The 22,249-nt window shown below is 41.7% G+C and overlaps 1 protein-coding gene across 3 annotated transcripts in view; it reads left to right on the top strand.

The window, feature by feature from the left end:
- The window catches only part of BRMS1L (BRMS1 like transcriptional repressor), a 43,263-nt gene extending 27,361 nt beyond the window's left edge, over positions 1-15,902 (top strand). Inside the window, exons 5-10 of one of the 3 annotated variants that reach the window (XM_036353097.1) lie at positions 5,317-5,413; positions 6,967-7,050; positions 8,214-8,278; positions 9,903-9,942; positions 12,785-12,932; positions 14,670-15,902. In XM_036353097.1, coding sequence (XP_036208990.1) covers positions 5,317-5,413; positions 6,967-7,050; positions 8,214-8,278; positions 9,903-9,942; positions 12,785-12,932; positions 14,670-14,685 — 450 coding nt within the window. In that variant the 3' untranslated portion in view covers positions 14,686-15,902. Of the gene's footprint in view, positions 1-5,316; positions 5,414-6,966; positions 7,051-8,213; positions 8,279-9,902; positions 9,943-12,784; positions 12,933-14,339 lie in introns of all 3 variants that reach the window. The other 2 variants (XM_036353077.1, XM_036353088.1) reach the window with 2 other exon arrangements.
- Positions 15,903-22,249: the final 6,347 nt, after the last annotated feature.

The following is a 22,249-nucleotide window of genomic DNA, read 5'->3' as shown; positions in this document are numbered from 1 at the left end:
TTCAAAATTTGTATCTTTACCTTTTTCTTCTTCTTCCTCTTCTCAAAGGATACATTTCAGCATTTCATATAATACTGGTTTGGTGGTGATGAACTCCTTTAGCTTTTTCTTATCTGTGAAGCTCTTTATCTGACCTTCAATTCTAAATGATAGCTTTGCTGGGTAGAGGAATCTTGGTTGTAGGTTCTTGCTGTTCATCACTTTGAATATTTCTTGCCACTCCCTTCTGGCCTGCAGAGTTTCTGTTGAGAAATCAGCTGACAATCGTGTGAGTACTCCCTTGTAGGTAACTAACTGTTTTTCTCTTGCTGCTTTTAAGATTCTCTTTGTCTTTTGCCCTTGGCATTTTAATTATGATGTGTCTTGGAGTGGTCCTCTTTGGATTCCTTTTTTTGGGGTTCTCTGTGCTTCCTGGAGTTGTAAGTCTATTTCTTTGACCAGGTAGGGGAAGTTTTCTGTCATTATTTCTTCAAATAGGTTTTCAATATCTTGCTCCCTCCCTTCTTCTGGCACCCCCATAATTTGGATGTTGGTGCTCTTGAAGTTGTCCCAGAGGCTCCTTACACTATCTTCATATTTTTGGATTGTTTTTTCTTTTTGTTTTTCCAGTTGGGTGTTTTTTGCTTTTTCATATTTCAAATCTTTGACTTGATTCTTGGGATCCTCTAGTCTGCTGTTGGAACTCTGTATAATATTCTTTATTTCAGTCAGTGTATGCTTAATTTCTAGTTGGTCCTTTTTCATAACCTTGAGGGTCTCACTAGATTTCTTGAGGGTCTCACTAAATTTATCGGCAGTTTCTAGAAAATTCTTGAAAAACCTTATAAGTGTGGTTTTGAACTCTATATCCAGTAGTTTGATTTCCTCCATTTCTGTCATTTGTGACCTGTTTCTTTGTCTCTGCATTTTGGCTGCTTCCCTGTGTTGATAGAGTGGCTTTCTATGCTAGGTGTCCAGTGGCTCAGCCTCCCCAATTACCTGAGGTGGACACTCTTGGTGCACCCCTTTGTGGGTTTTGTGCACAGTCTTGTAGTTAAGCCTTGATTGGTGTTGGTATCACTGGGAGGAATTGACCTCCAGGCCAATTGGCTGTGAGAATCAGCTGTGTCTGCAGTGACACAGAACTTCTGTGCTTGAGACACCCTTCTGGGGCAAGACTTGCTTCAGTGGGGCTTTGGTGCTCACTGAGTCTGCCCCTTGAGTGTGTCCCTTATGGATCTGAGGAGTTGTAATCTGGATGGTCCCACTCTGACCACTGGGTACACTGGCTCTTGGATCTCTAAGGAAGTGCTAATTTAGCCTCTGCCTGAGGCTACCCAACAGGAGCTATGGAGAGATCTGCAGATTCCTCTTCTTTGTTTGGGGTTTGGAGGTGCCCAGATGAGGCCCAGCTGTGAAGCAGTGCAAGCTGCTCTGGGGCCTTGGGCCTTCTTTTGGAAGTTCTGGGTCTCTCTGACCCAGCTGCAGTTTGTTAGGTAATTTTCAGATTGCAAAGGGCCATGCCTTTCATATGCAAAAGCCTCTGTGCACAGCTTGGGTGGGGCGGGGTCTCAGGGTATCAGCAGGGTGGAGCAAGCAGCTGTGGCTGATCCTCAGTCCTACCCTAAGAGGCCCCGTGTCTCAATGTCCAGGTAATCGCTGCAGGCACCTCTGAGAGAAAGCCGCCCTCAAGTTCCGACTGATGCCAGACAGTCCAGTTTCTCTCCGTATGAGTCTGGGTCCCCAGAGACTCACCCAGAACTGGAGTTTAGAGCAGTTGGGAGCTATGTTTCCCTCCCAATTAAAAAAGACAACCGTGTCCTCAGTTGCCAGCCCTTTCCACGTGCGCCTCTGTACATCTGCACTTTACTTCCGCAGCCCCTCTGAGTCTCAGTGTACTTTTCTCTTTCCTTCTAGTTGTAGAATTTCCACTCAGCCAGCCTTCCTGTGGTTCTGGATGATGTCTGTTTTGTCTTTTAGTTGTATTTTTGAAGTGGTTGTGCGAGGCAGCAATTTCCGGTGTTTACCTATGCCGCCATCTTGGTTTCTCTTCCCTAAGTAGTGCCTTTCAAAGCTAAATTACCGCCTTAACTGGTTTGGCTCAGTGGATAGAGCATCGGCCTGCGAAATCAAGGGTCCCAGGTTCGATTCCAGTCAAGGGCATGTACCTGGGTTGCGGGCATATCCCTAGTAGGGGCTGTGCAGGGGGCAGCTGATCGATGTTTCTCTCTCATCGATGTTTCTAACTCTCTATCCCTCTCCCTTCCTCTCTGTAAAAAATCAATAAAATATATTATTTTTTAAAAAAGCTAAATTATCTGTTGAACATAGAAGTCTCTATGGGCACCTAAGCAATTCGACTTTGGATGCCTCTTCCTTTTCCAGATGTCCTCTAGCTGCTCTATTATGACTTTCTTTTATCCTCAAGGAAGTCCTTTGAGACTTTACCAGGGTTGGGGTAAGGGAGGGAACAATAAAGAAATAAGAACGAGAATAGGATCATAAGTTTTAAAACACACATATAATATCTTTAGAGATGCTTCCAAAGCTTCAAACGTTCAGTCGCATTGTCACTTTTTTTTTCATTGTAAAAAATGATTAGTGGATTTATTTTAGAGTTTCTGCTTGGCCAAGGGCAAAATTATCAGGAGAAAGAAGAGAACATACCTGTTAAACTCTCATAGTCTTAACAAAAGCCCTACTACTTCAGCTCTACAGTTAGAGTCATCTTTAGTTGGAGAATCTGGATCTATGTATAGCTGTCACATACACAGTGGTGGGGTCTGCTCTCCCTTTTTCTCTGACACATAATATTTCCAAATTCTTGTAGCACAATTTAGATAAGGCTGGAATATTTCATAAGACTTTACCAATGGCCAGGGAACAAGTAAAAGGAAGTAAACAGAGAGTAGCCTGCCATGAGATAATTTTTCATATGAGATCTAGTTTTTGTCATCTTCAGCTTTGCTGTCCTACTAACTCCTGCTTTGCCTCAAATTCACAAAAGTCATCTTTTCCCTACCACTCAGGAGAATCTTCAAATGTGTGTAGACTCTAAATTTCAAACTTGAAAGCAAGGACTTTATGATTGACACTGGCAATGCTGTCTACCTGGGTGTGGCCTATGCCTTCCACAAGAAATTATAGCCAACTATATTCCAGTCGCTTCTACAAAATAATCATCTAGTTATATCCCAACTAGAGGCCTGGTGCACAAAAATTTGTGCACTCGGGGGGTCCCTCAGCCCCGCCTGTGCCCTCTCGCAGTCTGGGACCCCTTGGGGGATGTCCACCTGCTGGCTTAGGCCCGCTCCCCGGGGGATCAGGCCTAAGCTGGCAGTCAGACATCTCTCTGGCAGCCCAGGAGCCCTCGGGGGATGTCCACTTGCCAGCAGGGACCAGGCCTAAGCTGCAGTCGGACATCCTTAGTGCTGCTGAGGAGGCAGGAGAGGCTCCCACCACCATCGCTGTACTGGTAGCCATCAGCCTGGCTTGTAGCTGAGCCGAGCTCCCCCCGTGGGAGCGCACTAACCACCAGGGGGCAGCTCCTGCATTAAGCGTCTGCCCACTGGTGGTCAGTGTGTGTCATAGTGACCAGTCATTCTGCTGTTAGGGTCAATTTGCATATTACCCTTTTATTATATGCCTGGTGCATGGGTGGGGGCTGGCTGGTTTGCCCTGAAGAGTGTCCTGGATCAGGGTGGGGGTCCTGCTGGGGTTCCTGGCCAGCCTGGGTGAGGGGCTGGGGGCCGTTTTCAGGCTGGCCACACCCCCTTCAGGGAGGGGGGGTCCTGCTGGGGTGCCTGGCCAGCCTGGGTGAGTTACAGGCTGGCCACAGCCCCTTCAGGGTAGGGGTCCCCCCTGGGGTGCCTGACCAGCCTGGGTGAGGGGCTGATAGCTGTTTGTAGGCTGGCCACAACCCCTTCAAGGTTGGGGTCCCTGCTGACGTGCCTGGCCAGCCTGGGTGAGGGGCTTGATGACTCTTTGCAGGCTGGCCACAGCCCCTTCAGTGTGGGGGTCCCTGGGGTGCCTGGCCAGACTGGGTGAGGGGGTGATGGCTGTTTGCAGGCTTGCCACAGACCCAGCCACCCAAGCTCCCAGTGGAAGCTGGCTGGAAGCAGGTATCTGGGATTTATTTATCTCCTATAATTGAAACTTTGTTGCCTTTAGCAGAGGCCACAGCCAGCCAGTGCAGGCGGGAAGCTTGGCTTCCTCCATCGCTGGGGCAACCAAGCCTCCTACTTGCTCCAGCTCCGTGGCTGCCGGCCGCCATCTTGGTTGGGTTAATTTGCATATAGCTGCTCTGATTGGCTGGTGGGCATGGCTTGGGCATAGCAAAGGTACAGTCAATTTGCATGTTTCTCTTTTATTAGATAGCCTAATATCCTTACTAGCAATAAGCATGTGGTGAGTGGCTTGGGAATCTGTCCTAAGTACTTTATATAATGAATGTAAGGGTATGTTCATTATGGCTTTTCAAATAAGGGGTACAGTGCTATATAAAACAACAATGGACTAGAGCTAGTAGCCCTGGGTTCTAGTCTGATTTGCCAGTAAACAGCCTTGCCTCTTGTACCAAGTTACTCAATCCTTCCATAGATAGTTTTGTTGCGAGATTTGGATATAGTTAGTCTATAATTTTATGATTTTGACTATAATTGAATTATTATAAAATTTGTACTTGAATCTTTCTCTTTGTGGTATATTAATCTATTTTAACACATTGTATGCGGGAAATGTATTTATACGTTTTACGTTGATTGGTAGTAGAGTGCGGGACACGTATTTTATAGACGCGGGATACGTTTTTTATAGACTAGCGGTAGAATGCGGGTAACATATAAATACGTAAACTAAAGTTATCGTAATTTTACTGAACGTTGCCATTTGTGCAAAAAATTAGCAAAAATGGCCCACGCCACCTGCTAGCGCGCGATAAAAACTACCCATAAACAATGTGTTAATATTATGCTGAGATATTAGTGAGGAATAAAGGCCCAATTATTGTTCCAATGAGGAAATATGATCCATTTTATAAAGTTATACTTTATTGGACAGGTTCTCCATTATGGTAACAGGTGGGACCTACTTATGTTTAAGATGAGACATGGAGCTTATTATGAGTTTCTTATAAAGTAAATAACTTCTTTAATTATCACATACAAATTTAGTTGTCCTTAAGCAATTTAATTGCATGTAGTTAAATCTGTATTTAGATTTTGCATTTTCTGGTTTTATTTCTTTCATATTTTGACTTTTCATCTTTAAAATACTTAAGTTGGAATAAAAAATCAAACAAAAGCATCATTCCTAATGTGTAATCTTTTTTTTTTTTAGAGTGAAAAGCTTTTGTTATATGATACAGTCCAGAGTGAGCTAGAGGAGAAGATCAGAAGGCTTGAAGAGGACAGGCACAGCATTGATATTACCTCAGGTAATGGGAATGACGTGACTGTGATGTTTAATGTAGGTGACGCTGAACCTTTGACTTATTATAATGTCTCACTAGAGCAGTGGTTCTCAACCTGTGGGTCGCGACCCCTTTGGCAGTCGAACGATCCTTTCACAGGGGTCACCTAAGACCATCCTGCATATCAGATATTTACATTACCATTCATAACAGTAGCAACATTACAGTTATGAAGTAGCAACAAAAATAATTTTATGGTTGGGTCACAACATGAGGAACTGTATTTAAAGGACCAGAAGGTTCAGAACCACTGCACTAGAGGCCCGATGCACAAAATTCGTGCGAGGAGCTCAGCCCTTGTAGCCGCAACGGCTTGCCTCTCCTAATATAAATGTTATGTAAAAGAAGTCTTCTAATGAGAGGGGAGAAGGGGAAACTTCTAAACAATTGGTAAGATTGTGATTGTTGCTTTGATTTGAACTCAGACTTCAGAAAGATGTAGAAAATGGAGCACATGAAAAGGGACAAAATAGAAGTCTGACAGGAACTATAAGAATAAGAATAATATACTATAAGAATGGTAAGAATATAATTTTTTTATAAATTTGCTTACTGATTTTTTTTAGAGAGAGAGAGAGAGGAAGGGAGAAAGGAAAACACAGATAGAGAAACATTGATTTTGTTGTTCTGCTTATTTATGCAATCATTGGTTGCTTCTGTATGTGCCCTGACCAGGAATCGAACCCACAAGTTTGGTATATTGGGATGACACTCTAACCAACTGAGCTACCTGGCCAGGGCAAGAATATTATTATTTTATGAGAATAGTATTGGAAGATAATGGGAGTAGGCTTTGAAGGCAGCTGTAGTATATATATATTCCCTCTAAGTTTTGAAACATTGTCATGTGGAAGAAGGAATAAAAACCTCTCACCACACAAACTAGAACAAATGGTCTAGAAGTTACAAGGAGGCAGATTTGTGTCTCAGATGAAGGAAAAACTTGTTAATAATTAGATCAGTCCAATGTGAAATTGGCTTTTTCAGGGGTATTGTGGAAAGGCTTTCTCCACTAAATGGATTACTTACTGGGTTGTCCTACAGTTCTTGCATATGCATTGTTTTATTTTTCTACAAATTCTGTTTCTTTGTATAGAGTAGACATAGTGGAGTCAGACAAGCTGAGCTTAATGCCATTGCTCCATTACCTCTAGTCAAGGGTGACCAGGGGTGACGGTCACTTTAGCTTTTCTAATTGGTCTTTCTGTCTGTAAAACTGAAGCAATGAGAATACCTCCCTCAGAGGTAGCTTTGAGGATTAGTTGAGACAATTCATGTATATTTAACAAAGTGCCTGATATATGTTGACCAGTTATTAAGTGTCAAGTTGATTTTTACTTCAATAAAAGCAGAGAAAACTTCATAAATATATAGCTGCTCATGAAATTCTCGTAGTCACATATCTACACACATATACATAACCGCCAATGAAATTTTGCTACCTTGAAGTTATAGTCTCTTTTTCCTCCTTTGGTCTCCAGGAATCAGCTAATACTTAATTTTTATTTACTTGCCAGAGCTGTGGAATGACGAGCTTCAGTCAAGAAAAAAGAGGAAGGATCCTTTCAGTCCTGACAAAAAGAAGCCAGTTGTTGTTTCAGATATCCTTTTCCGAATTTCTTGGTTGTTTTTTTTGTTTGTTTTTTTTAAAATATATTTTATTGATTTTTTACAGAGAGGAAGGAAGAAAGATAGAGAGTTAGAAACATCGATGAGAGAGAAACATCGATCAGCTGCCTCCTGCACATCTCCTACTGGGGTTGTGCCCGCAACCCAGGTACATGCCCTTGACCGGAATCGAACCTGGGACCTTTCAGTCCGCAGGCCGACGCTCTATCCACTGAGCCAAACCGGTTTCAGCGGGTTTTTGTTGTTGTTATGGTTGTTGCCTTATGTATATTTTTGCACTGTACATACCTTTATAACTTTTATTAGTATACATTGCCTTTATTTGCAAGATCTGTAATAAGCAAAAGATAATTTATAAAACTGATTAAAGGCATAAGAATATACTAGTAATTTAGATTAAGAGGGACAGGGGAGGGATAGAAATTTAGTTATAATCTCAACTTCAAAAGTTAATATGGCTTTTTAGTTCACAGGAGCTTTGATGTGAAATAGCTGTTTAGGATATAGCACAATTACATAATTCTTGTGTGCTTTTTAACATTTTTTAATGTTTCTCAACATGGAGTGTCTTTTTTTTTTAAATATATTTTATTGATTTTTTACAGAGAGGAAGGGAGAGAGACAGAGAGCCAGAAACATCGATGAGAGAGAAACATCGATCAGCTGCCTCCTGCACATCCCCCACTGGGGAAGTGCCCGCAACCCAGGTACATGCCCCTGACCGGAATCGAACCCGGGACCCTCCAGTCCGCAGGCCGACGCTCTATCCACTGAGCCAAACCGGTTTCGGCGAACATGGAGTGTCTTTAAATTAATTTGTGCATGCAATCTTGGCATTCCTTAGGGTACCATATCCTTTTCCCCTGACTTTTCCCCCATTTCAAAACAGTGACTAGGTTGGTGCTATATCTGACAAGGATATATGTAGAATTGAGAGAATATGGTTAATAACATTTGAAGTATTATTATATATTTATCCTGGTACTAAGGTTTTTGAAGAATAATTGAAGTCAGAAATCAGCATGCCAAGGGATTATATCCAGAAATCATTATTCTATTCTTTGAAAAACAACAGTTTGAAAGTATAATTGACAATGTGAAATTCTTACAGTTAAAATGTCCTTGACTTTTCAACGTCCATATATAGTTTATATGCTACAAGACCTTGATATTCTTGAAGACTGGACAACAATTCGGAAGGTATGATTAACAAGCAATGGAATACAAGTATATTTTTATAGTTTACTTTTTAGGATTCTATGGTTTTTCACTAGTACATTAAAATATGCTTATTATAAATATACTTTACTTTACCACAGTTTCTCTAAGGCAATTAACACTAATACAGATAACAGTGAATATTTCTCAAAATACTCCTTCAGTTTGTTTTTTTCTTGTAATCCTATCTAATAAAGAGGGAATATGCTAATTACGCTCATGCCGTCACAAAGATGGTAGCGCCCACAGTCAATAAGGAGGGAATATGCTAATTGACTGTCATGCCCTCAAAGATGGTGACAACTACAGCCACAAGATGGCTGGCAGGGGAGGGCAGTTGTGGGCAATCAGGCCAGCAGGGGAGTGCAGTTGGGGGGGGACCAGGCTGGCAGGGGAGGACAGTTAGGGGCGACCAGGCTGGCAGGGGAGGGCAGTTGGGGGTGATGGGTCAGCAAAGAGGGCAGTTGGGGGCAATCGGGCCAGCAGGGGAGCAGTTAGGCGTCAATCAGGCTGGCAGGGGAGTGGTTAGGGGACAGTCAGGCAGGCAGGCAGGCAAGCGGTTGGGAGCCAGCAGTCCCAGATTGTGAGAGGGATATCCCCCAAGGGGTCTCAGATTGGAGAGGGTGCAGGCTGGGCTGAGGGACCCCTCCCCACTAGTGCATGAATTTCATGCACCAGGCCTCTAGTAATGTCATTAATAATGTATGTAAAAGTACAGAAAAGCATTTATTTAGGTTGCCCCAAAGTAATAATAAATAACCATTTTGTGCCCAGTTCTTAGCCTGGTCCTGGCTCACAGAAGGCACTCAATAAATATTTATTGAATGAATGAAAATGAAAATTTTAACCTTTATTATATGTTTTGCATTTTGTCATCAGAGATTCAAGAATTCTAGGATTTTCTGTGCTTGTTTGAAAGTGGAGTTTTTGTTTTCCTTAATAATTTTTCTATTTTTACAAACTTTTTAGTTGAAAATGAGAGATTATTTCAGGTATTAATAATACTTCCCAGAGAAAAGATTATATATATATATTTAAAAACTTAAAAAAAAATTTTTTTTAGAGCGAGAAAGAGGAACATTGATGTGAGAGAGAAACTTTGATTGGTTGCCTCCTGCATGCACCATGATGAGGGATTGAACCCTCAACCAGGGTTTGTGCCCTGACCAGGAATCAAACCTGCCATGTGACCACACTCCAAACAACTGAGCCATACCAAGCAGGGCTAAAACTTTATTTACTGATTTTTAGAGAGAGAGACATCAATATGTTGTTCCACGTATTATGCATTCATTGGTTGATTCTTGTATGTGCCCTGACCGGGATTCGAACCTGCAAACCTTGGCGTTTTGGACCATGGTCTAACCAACTGAGCTACCTGGCCAGGGCTCATATATATTCTTTATGGTCTTAGACCAGCCATGGGCAAACTACGGCTCACGGGCCGGATCCGGCCCGGTCTTAGACATTAACAACATTAGAAGAGCTGAAGATTATATTTCACTGTGCTTGTTATGGAGCTTATCTATCAGTAGTCACTGTATATACCAAAATACACTTTGTGGACTCAGACAACGTCTTTCTTCCTTTTTTTTTTCTCAATTAGGCGATGGCTACACTGGGTCCACACAGAGTGAAGACAGAACGTAAGTCATTTAGCCTGAGCTCAGGAATCTTTATGGAGACTGTTGAATCAGGGTTAAGTCAGCTACATACAAAAGAGCTTCCCCTGTCAGTGGTTTCATTTCATCAGTGCACACTATACCTGAAATTATTAGGAATCCTCTGGAGTCTTTGCCTCATATAAAAGTTTCAAGATTTCTGAATGAAATGTATTTCTTCTTTCAGTGTTTCAGCTACATTACTATTGATAATAGTGGATCGTAATTTTAAAAGTATTTAGTCTTTTTTTTATGGGCCCAATAAATCTATAAGGGAGGTGTTTGGAGTCCACGGGAATCTTCTGGAATTGTGGGCAACAGTTCTTCTGTACCTGCATTTTCTGGGAGAGAAATTAGAGTGCTAGCAGTGTAATCCATCAGAAAAATTTACACACCACTAAGATTTACACATCTGCTATACCTTAGTAAAGTTTATATCCAATTATACTTTTTTGACTTCTTTAAAAGTCTGAAAATCACTGCCGAGTTGAGGTCTGAATCCAGCAACCACAAGAAATGAGTTCCAACCACAACCATCTGCCAAGAAGAGGACCCAGGGCCTCCAGCCCTGACCAGCACCTCCAGTGCAGCCTTGTGAGGCCCTGAGCAGAGGACCAGCTCACCTGTCTGCACCCGGGGAAATGTTTAAATTGCCAGTTTTTATTATGATTCCTTAGGACTCAGGCAATGCCTAGTAGTTTCTCTTCATTTTCAACTTTCAAATCTAAGTCCAGTTGGCTCTCTGAATCAGGATGTTTTACCAAGCAAAGGAGAAAATAGAGGAATATGTGACACCCAGGAAGCAGGAGATTCAGCATACATGAGTCAGAGGACATTCTCATGGTTGTGAATCTTTTCAGGATCCCAGAGTGTCACTTTGCAACAAGCCCTGATCATAGCTAGCCTTTTGTAGATTCCTTCAGGAGAGATGTTTTCAAGAAAAAAACAACAACACACACACACAAATAAATACAGATTACCTCACATGTTTGAGTGTATAACAAAATGATTCACATATTTCTTATGGAGAGTCTGGACATGAATTAGTGATAGATACATTATAAAAAATTCAGCAATCAGCATATCATACCAATACCCCAAGAAACAGTGTTTTTAACTCCAGGGGAAAAATAAGTTGTTAAGGAAAAAAAAATGCTGTTATGTTAATTGTACATTGTTTACCACATTTACATTTAAAGTCATATTAATAAAACACAAAATACTGAAAAGAAAAATCACTGCTAAAGTAGTGATGGACATTATTGTCTAGGATAACTTTTTTTCATGCCTTCTTTCACTATATATGAAATTTCTAATTCTTCTAAGAACAGTGAAGTTAGATTTTTAAAATACATGTTTTAAATACTAAAAAGTACATTACAACAGATAAAATCTATAATAATAAAAGCATAATATGCTAATTCGACCGGATGTCCTTTTGGACGTCCTTCTGGATGAAGCCGGGGCTTTGAGGGAAGCCCGGGTCCCGGGTGCCTGTTGGCAGCCAGAGGGAAGCCCGGGTCCCAGGTGTCGGCAGCGGGGGGGAAGGAAGGCCTATTCTTGCACGAATTTCATGCATCAGGCCTCTAGTAATCTATTAGAGCTCAAATTCTATTTTATATTTAACCCAAGGATTAATCTTTAAACTTTATTATTAGGTCATGAAATTATGGCAATACTGTACTAAAATGCTTTCCTTAGAAATTAACTGGCAGGGTAGCTATCTAAACCTCTAGGTTGTTTACATTTTGAGTCATGAATTCCTTTGAGGATCTTACTATACTATTGCTTAGGTCTCCTCCCCATTTCTGTTGTCTGTAGCATTGTGCCCTGTTTGTTTTCTTCATGGCACTTACCACAATTAGTAATTTTTTATTTATTGTTTACATGTTTATCTGTCTCCTGACAGGATTGTAAGCTCCACAAAGGTCAGAATCATATTTCTTTCAGTCACAGTGCTCAGAAAACATTTTGTTGAATGAATGAATGAACAAACGCATGAATGAGTGAGTGAATGAATACTTATTGAACACCTTCTGCATATCAGGCACTACTTGAGGCTCTGGGAATACAACGATACAAGAGAAGGACCCCCAGGAATTTGTTGGGGGAGGAAGAATAATATATATGAAAAGATATAATTAACAAGATAATGACAAATTGTAATAATTGCTATGAAGGAAATATAACGTTGCGATGAAGATTAACTGAGGAGTTAGGGTGGTTGGAGAAGACTTTTCTGAGGTGGTGACATTTGAATGATAAAGAGGTGTCTGCTTCATAGTGTACTCTTGACAATGTTCTTTTATAAAGAACATTTTTTCTCCGCATGAGTTTACCTGATTAATGCCAAATCATTTCTAGGACATAAAAAAAAAAAGGAAGTTCTACTTAGGACATTTCCCTTTTAGGATCAAAGGCCTGGAAACTCTTGGAATATCTATTAAACTCTGTTTCTTTGGAATCGTCAGCTGCTGGGGAGAAAATATGAAAAATATAATTTTCAATGGAAACATGGCAATTGATATTTTAACTCCTATTTAAAATTGGCCTTAGTAATTGATAGTGTCCTGCTTTTCCTTCTGGCACTTGCCTAGTTAATAGATGATTTAGTGTACATTATTTAGCTTTGTTTAGTACTTATATTGAAAATTTTGTGAATTACATTTAAAAAGTAAGAAATTAAATTTTCTTATTTCTATTAGATTTAGGTTTGTTATATAAGAAACATTTTTAATATTTTTTTTACATACCGTATATGCATGGCTTGGTGTTAATTCTTAATGTTCTGCACTTTTGTTCTGACAGTGTCTTATTAATGTAACAGTTTTTGAACTGATCCCTTTAGCACCTGTGAAACTTGAAAAACATCTGCACAGTGCTAGATCTGAAGAGGGAAGATTGTATTATGATGGTGAATGGTATATACGTGGACAAACAATATGTATTGACAAAAAAGATGAATGTCCTACAAGGTAAAACACCTTTATCATTTCAGTGTTTACAACATTATTGTTAATAAATATTTGCTGCCTCCATAGTATATTCATAATTAGTTGCCTGTGGATCCTTTCTTTCTCTTAATACATCATTTGCTTAGCATGTGTGTATGCATGTTAATCTTTATATAACAGAGTTGCATAGTAAGTTCATGAACACACGCATTAGCACAATGGAAATCTTGGAATTATTTAGCTAGGTAAGAGATCCTATTTGTTAATTCTTACAGTAGATGACCTTTAAATCAGAGAATTGTGAATTTGACAGTGTGCTTCCACAGTGTGTGGGTCTATCAGTCCTCCCCTTTCTTTTTGGTGTGTGACAGTATTTTGGATAGGAAGAATTTGGATCAATTAAAGTAGGAAAGGAATGGAAAATGCATGAAAACTTTAAGAGTAACAGTAATTAAAGTATAACTTGAAAACTGAAAATAGTCTTTTAAAATACTTAATCTGTCTAGGCTTAAATAAAGTTTATATAATTACCTTCTAAGTTTTATCTGGTTGTGACCTTTGAAAAATATTAATGCTAATTACTGCTTTAATTCTTTCAGTAGTTAAAGATATAATTCTCAGAGTAGTAACCATTAACATTAGAAAATATCTTTCTAGATTTCAGTGGTAAGTAAAGTATAGAATATTCAACTTGCATTTAGTATAGAATGTTCATTTTCCAAATACAGTGGTTTTAATTGGATTGTAATTTCATCTTTAAATTTTTAGGATACCAGGAGCATTATGTATAGAAACTTCTCTCAGAAGCTCATTAAGCTGATTACTAGGTTATAGATGATACCCCTGGACTCTTGGCTTTCTCTTATTACTTTGGAAACGTTTACTATTACTTAGTATAAATGTGGTTTAAAAAGATGAAATAGCAAAGGAGACAAACAAAAATCTATTTTTAAAAAGATTTCTATATTGAGATGAGTAGTGTCCAAAAAATCTGTACAATTACCATAGAGGCTCGACACTGGGAATTAGGGATTAGTATTTGAAAGATTTTCTACAGCTAAGACTGAGATGAGTTGGAGGTGTAATATCATATAAGTAGTGGTTTGTAGCTCCACTCTGTTTTTTGGGGGGTGTGGAGGGGTAAGGTGGGGATTGAGTAGGGACAATGTATATTTATTTAATAATTCAATAATAAATCTTACCAAGTATTAGAAAAGGAAAGGAAATGATCTATTAGGTGTTGCTAGATGTGCTATTTTTGACAACATGAGCAGATGATTGTCAGTATTCTGGTAAAAGGCAATTGTGTACCTGAATCTACTCTTGTCATCCAGTTATTTCGATTTTATAGCTAGTACTCGGAAACGAGTAGAGGAAGAATGTTGTGATTCATTCATTCATTCCTTTTTTCCCCCCAATCCTTTTTAGTGCCGTAATTACAACAATTAACCATGATGAAGTTTGGTTTAAGAGGCCTGATGGAAGCAAATCTAAGCTTTACATTTCACAGCTACAGAAAGGAAAATATTCAATTAAACATTCATAATCATGATTTAAGTGTTATATAAATCTACCTTGTTAGTGTTACCAAATGTGATGTGCCATGGGAGTAAAAATGTATTCAATGACTTTAATAGTCTCGCTGAATCATGAGAGACTGTGTATTTGTAGGTGGTATTCTAAGTAGACCTTATACTGATATGTTACTAAAAGAGAAAAAATGTTTAATTGTGATCATTACATTTATTTGCCTTTTAGGTCCAATGACCAATAGGTGTATATGGTAAGGGTTTCTTATTAAATGTTTTTATGCAAATTTGTGTTTAGTGAACTGTGTTGCTAAATGGCTAATTTTATCTGCATTTTTTAAAATTTTCCATATCTTTGTCACTCATTATGTGTTTGTAAATAAGCCTCATAAAACGTTTCTTATAAATGGTTTGTACTAGTATATTAGTGTTTAATCAGGATTGAGATTAATCATATTTATGTATGTATATATGGCATTATCAGCTTGTTTAGAACTGATGGCCTTACTTTACAATCTTTTTTACCCAAAATTAAGCTATTGGGTTTGACAGCTAAAAGGAGCACTTTTGTAGACTAGTAGCTTTCTTTCTCCTCTTCTTTGATTGTATGGTGGTGACCTATTTTTACAAATGATACTTAATGTTAATTAGTAAAATTAGTGTCAAGTAAAACATGCTTCTATGTGTATTTCTTGTGAGCCTTTAGAGAGCAGGTGTTTATGCTGCAGCATAAGTGATGGACAGTAACTGACAGTATTGTGGTGCTTGCTGTGCATTCTGATCTTCAAAACAGATTTTTAGTAAGCATTTTCCAGAGGTAAAATTAGTTCCTTATCCTAATTTTATTCCTAGGGCAAAATAGACAGCGATAATTTCCTCGAATTCTCAAATTAGAAGTTTTATCTATACTTCTACTAAATTCTATACTTTGAGGGCACTTGGTGCAATTTAGAAAGTATTGGCCTCTCTTCTCTTAGCCACATTCAAAATTAACTTCTGAAACCTCAGGAACAGTACAAATAATCGAAACCCTCAATGTGGCAGCACAGTGGCTGTAGTGTATATTAGGGTACAACCAAATCAAGTATTCCTGTGGTCTTGTGCACTTTAATGTCTGCTATAGTGAGACTTAAGAGGATGAGGAAGAGATCTACTTATCAACACTTAGGGCAGGAATAGCTGCATTATTCCGTTTGTTTTCTTACTATTTTACCTCTGCAAACAGCTTCCTGTGTGGATCACTACTTCATAGTTGCCAAATGTTAAAGTATTTGACATCTGAAATTCATTATCAGTAAAGTTATGTACTTTGTTCTGTTTCTAATTAACTGTGGCAAATGTACATAATGTCGTAATCTGATAGTATTTGACAGTACTTATGTATACAGTGTTTCATAAGCATTTTTAATAAGATTTGTATTTTTAAATTTAGTATATAATAAAAAGAAGTGTTTGAGTGTCATTTGTAGTGTCTTGAATTACTTGTGTATAAGTTCTTTTGTTATTTATAATCTACTTCTAAGAAGGATTTGAACCAATTTACATTAATAGATGCAGAGTGTTGAACAAATGTTTTTGCTTCCCTAAAGCACAATTCAACCTCTATTGGGGCATATTTAGACACATAAGATAGCTAATTTATACTTAATTTTAAAATATGTGTATGTTTTACTTTTTAAAAAAGCATACTGTATAAGTTGTGAAATTCTAAATAGAAAGTTTTAATACTAATTTATTAATTTATTAGTTAATTTATTTATTTTGAGAGTATGTTTATTAAAGTTAGGGACAGTGAAACAAAGGAAGGGCTTAGGGTAAAAGATGCAACAGAGCCTAGGGCAGTGATGGCGAACCTTTTGAGCTCAGCGTGTCAGCATTTTGAAAAACCCTAACTCTGGTGCCGTGTCACATATAGAAATTTTTTGATATTTGCAACCATAGTAAAACAAAGACTTATATTTTTTATATTTATTTTATATATTTAAATGCCATTTAACAAAGAAAAATCAACCAAGAAAATGAGTTCGTGTGTCACCTCTGACACGCGTGTCATAGGTTCGCCATCACTGGCCTAGGCGGTGCTCTGCTTTGGCTCTCTGGAAACGTTAGAGGAAAGGACTAAGCCATGCTGGGGTTGCTTTTAGCTGACTGGGAATTGAAAGAAAAGGGGCCCTTGGAGACAGGTTCTGGGGGTTAGCTCAGGACCAGCTGGTGCTGCTCGTTGCTCTGCTGGTTGCAGGTCTCCTAGGGACCCTTTAGATTTGTTAGGAGAGAAAAGTAAAGATGCATGCCTGAGAGGAAAAAAAGGCATGGGCATGCTCTTGAGAGAGCCCACGCTGGGCCTTTCTCTGGAGGGTTTTTTTCTATTTTCTAAAGGCAGGAATTGTAGAGGAGGTCTTAGACAAGGATCTCAATAAAATTTCATCAGCTTTATGCTGATGCACCAAAATGATACTCCCCTGACTTCGTCCATCCTTGGGTGTGGTTGGCCCAAAGGCACTAATTGGATTTCTGATAACTGTCTTCCGGAGTAGGATGATGAACACTTTTCCTCCCTCTGGTTGGGGAGGAGAGTTTGAATCATTTACTCTCAAGTGTCTTTGGTTAGGGAAGATAGGGTTTTGCGATTTACTAGATGGCTATAACCTGCTTGGCTATTTAACTATCTGTCTCAGTTTCCCTAATCCCACTTGTCCTGACTTACCTGTCTCATTACCTCCTCTAAAACTTCCCTGAAATATTTTAGAGATGATGAGGGAGGACAGTCTGGCTTCAGTAACTGTTTGCTGCTGCTGAAGGTCATGGTCCCTGCCTGTGTAGAGTATGGAAGTCTCTCCCTGCCTGATCTCAGGGCAGCAAGGGAATGGGATCCAAGACTGGAACAGAGAAATCGTTAGCTGATTCTTCTAAAGGAGAGCTGGGCCAGAAGCATCATCCTCTTGGTATGGAATTGTTGCATCCTGGGGACTGATTATGAGACCTCCAGTACCAGGATTTGGGGCATGGGATGAAGCGTCAATTCAGTTATTCCTTAGAGTGTTATGCATCTTTGTGCAGTTTAAAGGTATGATTTGAAAGTTGATTTTTAGAAATCTGTAATTTAGAATAAGAGTTCTTTCCATGGATTTTTCTAAATACGTAACACATCTGCAAATGCATCAGAGTAAGGCAATGACTGTTTCAAAATGACGAAAACTTAAAATGACATGGTTATAGAAATACAGGAAAATCCTTGTCCTTCTAACAGAGTGAAAAAACCCCCACAATTTCCAACTCTGTATTAACTTACTTTTGATGTTTAAATTCACTGACCTAATTAAATTCATTATTCAGCTTAACCATATAACTCTCCCTCAAGATTTCTCTTCACAAACCTACAACTTTCACAAACCTTCTATAGTTTTTATTTTAAAAACTATGATTTAACACATTTACTTTCAAAACTTTAATACTTATATATACCTATTTCATAATATTGATATTATTCAGGTAAACTTATGCAAACATGACTATAGAATATCTTTTGGCAGTTTGCTGTTAGACTTCTAGTGACAAGGTCTAAGGGGATTGTTGGAATCTGTGAAGTGTGATGTAGCTGCTATTGCTAGCATGTTTAGGTCAGCCTCTGCCTTAGGATCAATTTAAGGCCTTTCCTGTCACAGCTCCCAGTATTTCATGTTCAGTTCACCCCTTCCTGCTATCTCCCATTTAAAAATCCAATCACAACTAACCCAATTTATTGCTAATAATTATTAACACCGTATTGGTATACTCCTCATTCTGTCCCTTTTCTCACTGTTCATTTTGGTAGGCTGGGCACTAAGTACTTTTTATTGCAGCCTACCTCATATAAAAGTTGTTCTGAGATACATATTGTTACTCAGAACTCAAATACCACTGACAGCCGTGTACATACACCTCATTGATAGTTACTTAAAAAGAAGAACAGGGATGTTGGCTGTTATTTCTAAAATTTTCTCTTTGGACCCAGTAAATCCTATACACGAAAATGGAACTAAGATGAAGTTATAAGATAAGGAAAATGGATGTAGGATAAATGAATATAGTAGTTAGGGTTTACGTAGTTTCTTGCCAAATTGGAATGTAAACTATTTGCTGAAGATAAGGAAATCTAAAATATTTTTAAAGAATACAAAAGCTCAGAATCGGGGGAGAGAAAAGGCACGTTCCTTATATTGTCTTTTTGAATGAACTACAAGGATTGTGGCTCTTGTGGAATTACTGAGGCAGTTTCCCCTGTTGTTCACTGTGGCCCAGAGTCTCGCCCTTTACTTCATCGGCCCAGGAACTTGAACTTTATATGTATGTCCTGTTGTGAGCTGAATTGTGTCTCCACATTCATGTGTTGAAGCCATCACCCTTGGGACCTTACAGTGTGACTGTATTTGGAGATAGTACCTTTACAGATGTGATTAAGTTAAAGTGAAACTCTTGGGTTGGGGCCTAATCCAATCTGACTGATGTCCTTATAAAGAAGAGGAAATTTGGACACCAGAGGAAAGACCAGGCAAGGACGCAGCAGGAAGGCAACTATCCGCAGCCAAGGGAGAGGCCTCAGAAGAAACGAAGCTTCGGACACCCTGATTCCGGACTGGTTGCCCCCCAACTGTGAGAAAACAAGTTCTGCTGGTTAGGCCATCCAGTCTGTGGTATTCTGTTATGGCAGCCCAAGCAACTAATACATGCCCCGAGGTGACAGCTCTGGGGAAGTTAGACTGACCAGCTCACGGGATTGAAATGACAGCTGAGTGTCCACTTACATTGGGAAGCGTAACGGAGAAGGAGGACGCTCTTCAAGTCGCTAGTTGGCACATTCCTTCCTTCTAGGAAAATCAATGTGAAAGCAAACTTGTCACCAGAAGGTATCTTTATTTTGGAGAAACCAGTAGTCACCTGTCCTCTGGTGAGGGTACCCCCTTCCTGGTATTGTGCTGGACACACTGCTATAATCTTAATGTTCACTCTGTTTTTTCCTGGTGGCCTATTGATTGAGCTCTCTCCTCTGTTAATGTGCTGTGCAGGCCTGGCCCACAGCCCTCTGTAACTTCTTTCTAAACCATTTGCTTTGCTATTCTGGCTAGTGTATTGGGCCAGTGTGGCTCCTGACTCATGGGCAGCCAGTGACAATAATACTTACAATTTGAGCGTTTGCCGTGTGCCAGGAACCGTATCTACCTATATTAAAAAGCCTAAGCGACCAAACGACCAAACAGCCAGTTGACCAGTGGCTGCAACGCGCACTGACCCCCAGGGAACAGATGCTCAATTCACAGGATCGGGCTCCCTCCTGTCTGGATCGGACCTACAGGAATTGGGATTGGGCCTGTGGGGATCGGGCCAAAACTGGCTATCAGGCATCCCCTGAGGGGTCCCAGATTGCGAGAGGGCGCAGGCCAGGCCGAGGGACCCCACCGGTACACAAATCTGTACACCAGGCCTCTAGTTTAACATATAAAAGTCATTTAATGTTGTTCATGTTTAAAACAATGAACACAAATGTAAGAATTCTGATATGATTGCTCTTTATAAATTTACTAGAGGCCTGCTGCACAAAAATTTGTGCACTCAGCGGGGGAGGGGGTGTCCCTCAGCCCGGCCTGTGCCCTCTCGCAGTCTGGGACCCCTCGGGAGATAACGACCTGCTGGCTTAGGCCCGCTCCCGGGTGGCAGAAGGCAGGCCCAATCCCTAGGTGCAGCCCCTGGTCGGGCTCAGAGCAGGGCTGATTGGGGAGTTGGGGCACCACCCCTGTCATACACAGAGCAGGGCGGATCAGGAGGTTGTGATGCCACTCTCAGTCACGGTCAGGGTAGGGCCGATTGGGGGGTTGGGGCGCTGCTCCCTGTCACACTCAAGGCAGGGTCGATGGGGAGGTTGCGGCGCCACCCCCTGTCACGCACAGAGCAGGGCCAATCGGGGTTGGGGCGCTGCCCCCTGTCACAGAGCAGGGCCCATCAGGGGCTTGGGGCTCCGTACCCTGTCACGCACAGAGCAGGGCCCATCAGGGGGTTGGGGAGCTCCCCCCTGTTACGCACAGAGCAGGGCCCATCAGGCAGTTGGGGAGCTCCCCCCTGTCACACACAAGGCAGGGCCGATCAGGGGGTTGAGGAGCTCCCCCCTGTCACTCACAGAGTAGGGCCAATAGGGGAGTTGGGGCACCACCCCCTGTCACACACAGAGCAGGGCGGATCAGGGGGTTGGGGCACCGCACTCTGTCACACTCAGGGCAGGGACGATGGGGAGGTTATGGTTCTACCCCGTCACACATAGAGCAGGGCCCGTGGGGGGTGGTTGGGGCACCACCCTCTATCACCCACAGAGCAGGGCTGATCAGGGGGTTGGGGCGCCGCCACTGTCACACTCAGGGCAGGGCCGATGGAGAGGTTATGGCTGTACCCCGTCACACACAGAGCAGGGCCCGTGGGGTGGGGTTGGGGCACCGCACCCTGTCACACAGAGCCGCAGGGCGATCAGGGGGTTGGGGAGCTCCCCCCTATCAGGCACAGAGCAGGCTGATCAGGGGGTTGGGGTGCCTTCCCCTGTCACGAACACAGCAGGGCGGATAGGGAGGTTGTGGCCCCGCCCCCTGTCACACACACAGCCGCAGGGCGATCGGGGGGTTTGGGCGCTGCCCCCTGTTATGCTGATCCCAGTGCCGGGAGGCCTCGCGGCTCTGCTGATCCTGGTGCTGGGAGGCATATTACCCTTTTACTATATAGGAGAGAGGTCTGGTGCACGGGTGGGGGCCAGCTGGTTTGCCCTGAAGGGTGTCCTGGATCAGGGTGGGGGTCCCCACTGGGGTGCCTGACCAGCCTGGATGAGGGGATGATGGCTGTTTGCCGCTGGTCACACACCCTTCAGGGTAGGGGTCCCCACTGGGGTTCTTGGCCAGTCTGGGTGAGGGGCTGAGGGCTGTTTTCAGGCTGGCGGGTGACTGAAGCTCCCAACCGCTCCTTTTTTTCTTTTTTCTTTTTTTTCTGGGCCAGCTTTAGCTCTGAGGCTTGGCTCAAGCTCTTAGGCCTCGGCTGCTGAAAGCAGGTATCTGGTTTGTTTGGGTTCTATAATCGAAACACTGTTTCAACTCCAGCTCTGAGATCCCAGCTGGCTGAAAGCAGGTTTCTGGGGTTTTGTTTAGCTTCTATATTTGTAACAATGTTTCAAACTGCAAGCTCAGAGGCCTGCAGCGGCAGGTGGGGAACGTTGGAGTCCTCCATCATTGAAGCAAGCAAGCCTCATGTTCGCTTCAAGCTGCCTGGCTGCCGGCCGCCATCTTGGCTGGCAGTTAATTTGCATATCGCCCTGATTAGCCAATGGGAAGGGTAGCGGAGGTACGGCTAATTACCATGTTTCTCTTTTATTAGATAGGATCATATACTAGAGGCCTGGTGCACGAATTCGTGCATGGGAGGGGTGCCTTGGCCTGGTCAGCAATAGAGGCCTATCAGGGGGATGGCTGGCCAGGGGGAGGAACCCCGGGAGGTTGGCCAGCTGGCTCCCTGATCAGGGCCTATCGGGGCTGGCCAGCAGGGCGAGAGGCTGGGAGAGGCCAGCCAGCCCTGAGAGGGGGAGGGTTCACGGGAGGTTGGCTGTAGGAGAGCACTGACCACCAGGGGGAAGCTCCTGTGTTGAGTGTCTGCCCCCTGGTGGTCAGTGCGTGTTATAGCAACTGGTCAACCTGTCATTTGGTTATAACAGTCGTGTAGCTTTTATTTATATAGATTAGGACTTCTGGCCATGATGTTTTCGGAAGGTATGAGAGGCAAAATCCTGTGGCAGGATTTATATATTGA

This window comes from Myotis myotis, unplaced genomic scaffold (assembly GCF_014108235.1).
Source record: "Myotis myotis isolate mMyoMyo1 unplaced genomic scaffold, mMyoMyo1.p scaffold_m19_p_1, whole genome shotgun sequence".
Classification (NCBI taxonomy): domain Eukaryota; kingdom Metazoa; phylum Chordata; class Mammalia; order Chiroptera; family Vespertilionidae; genus Myotis; species Myotis myotis.
Note: the sequence above shows the minus strand (reverse complement) of the source record. Positions and strands in the feature narration are given on the sequence as shown.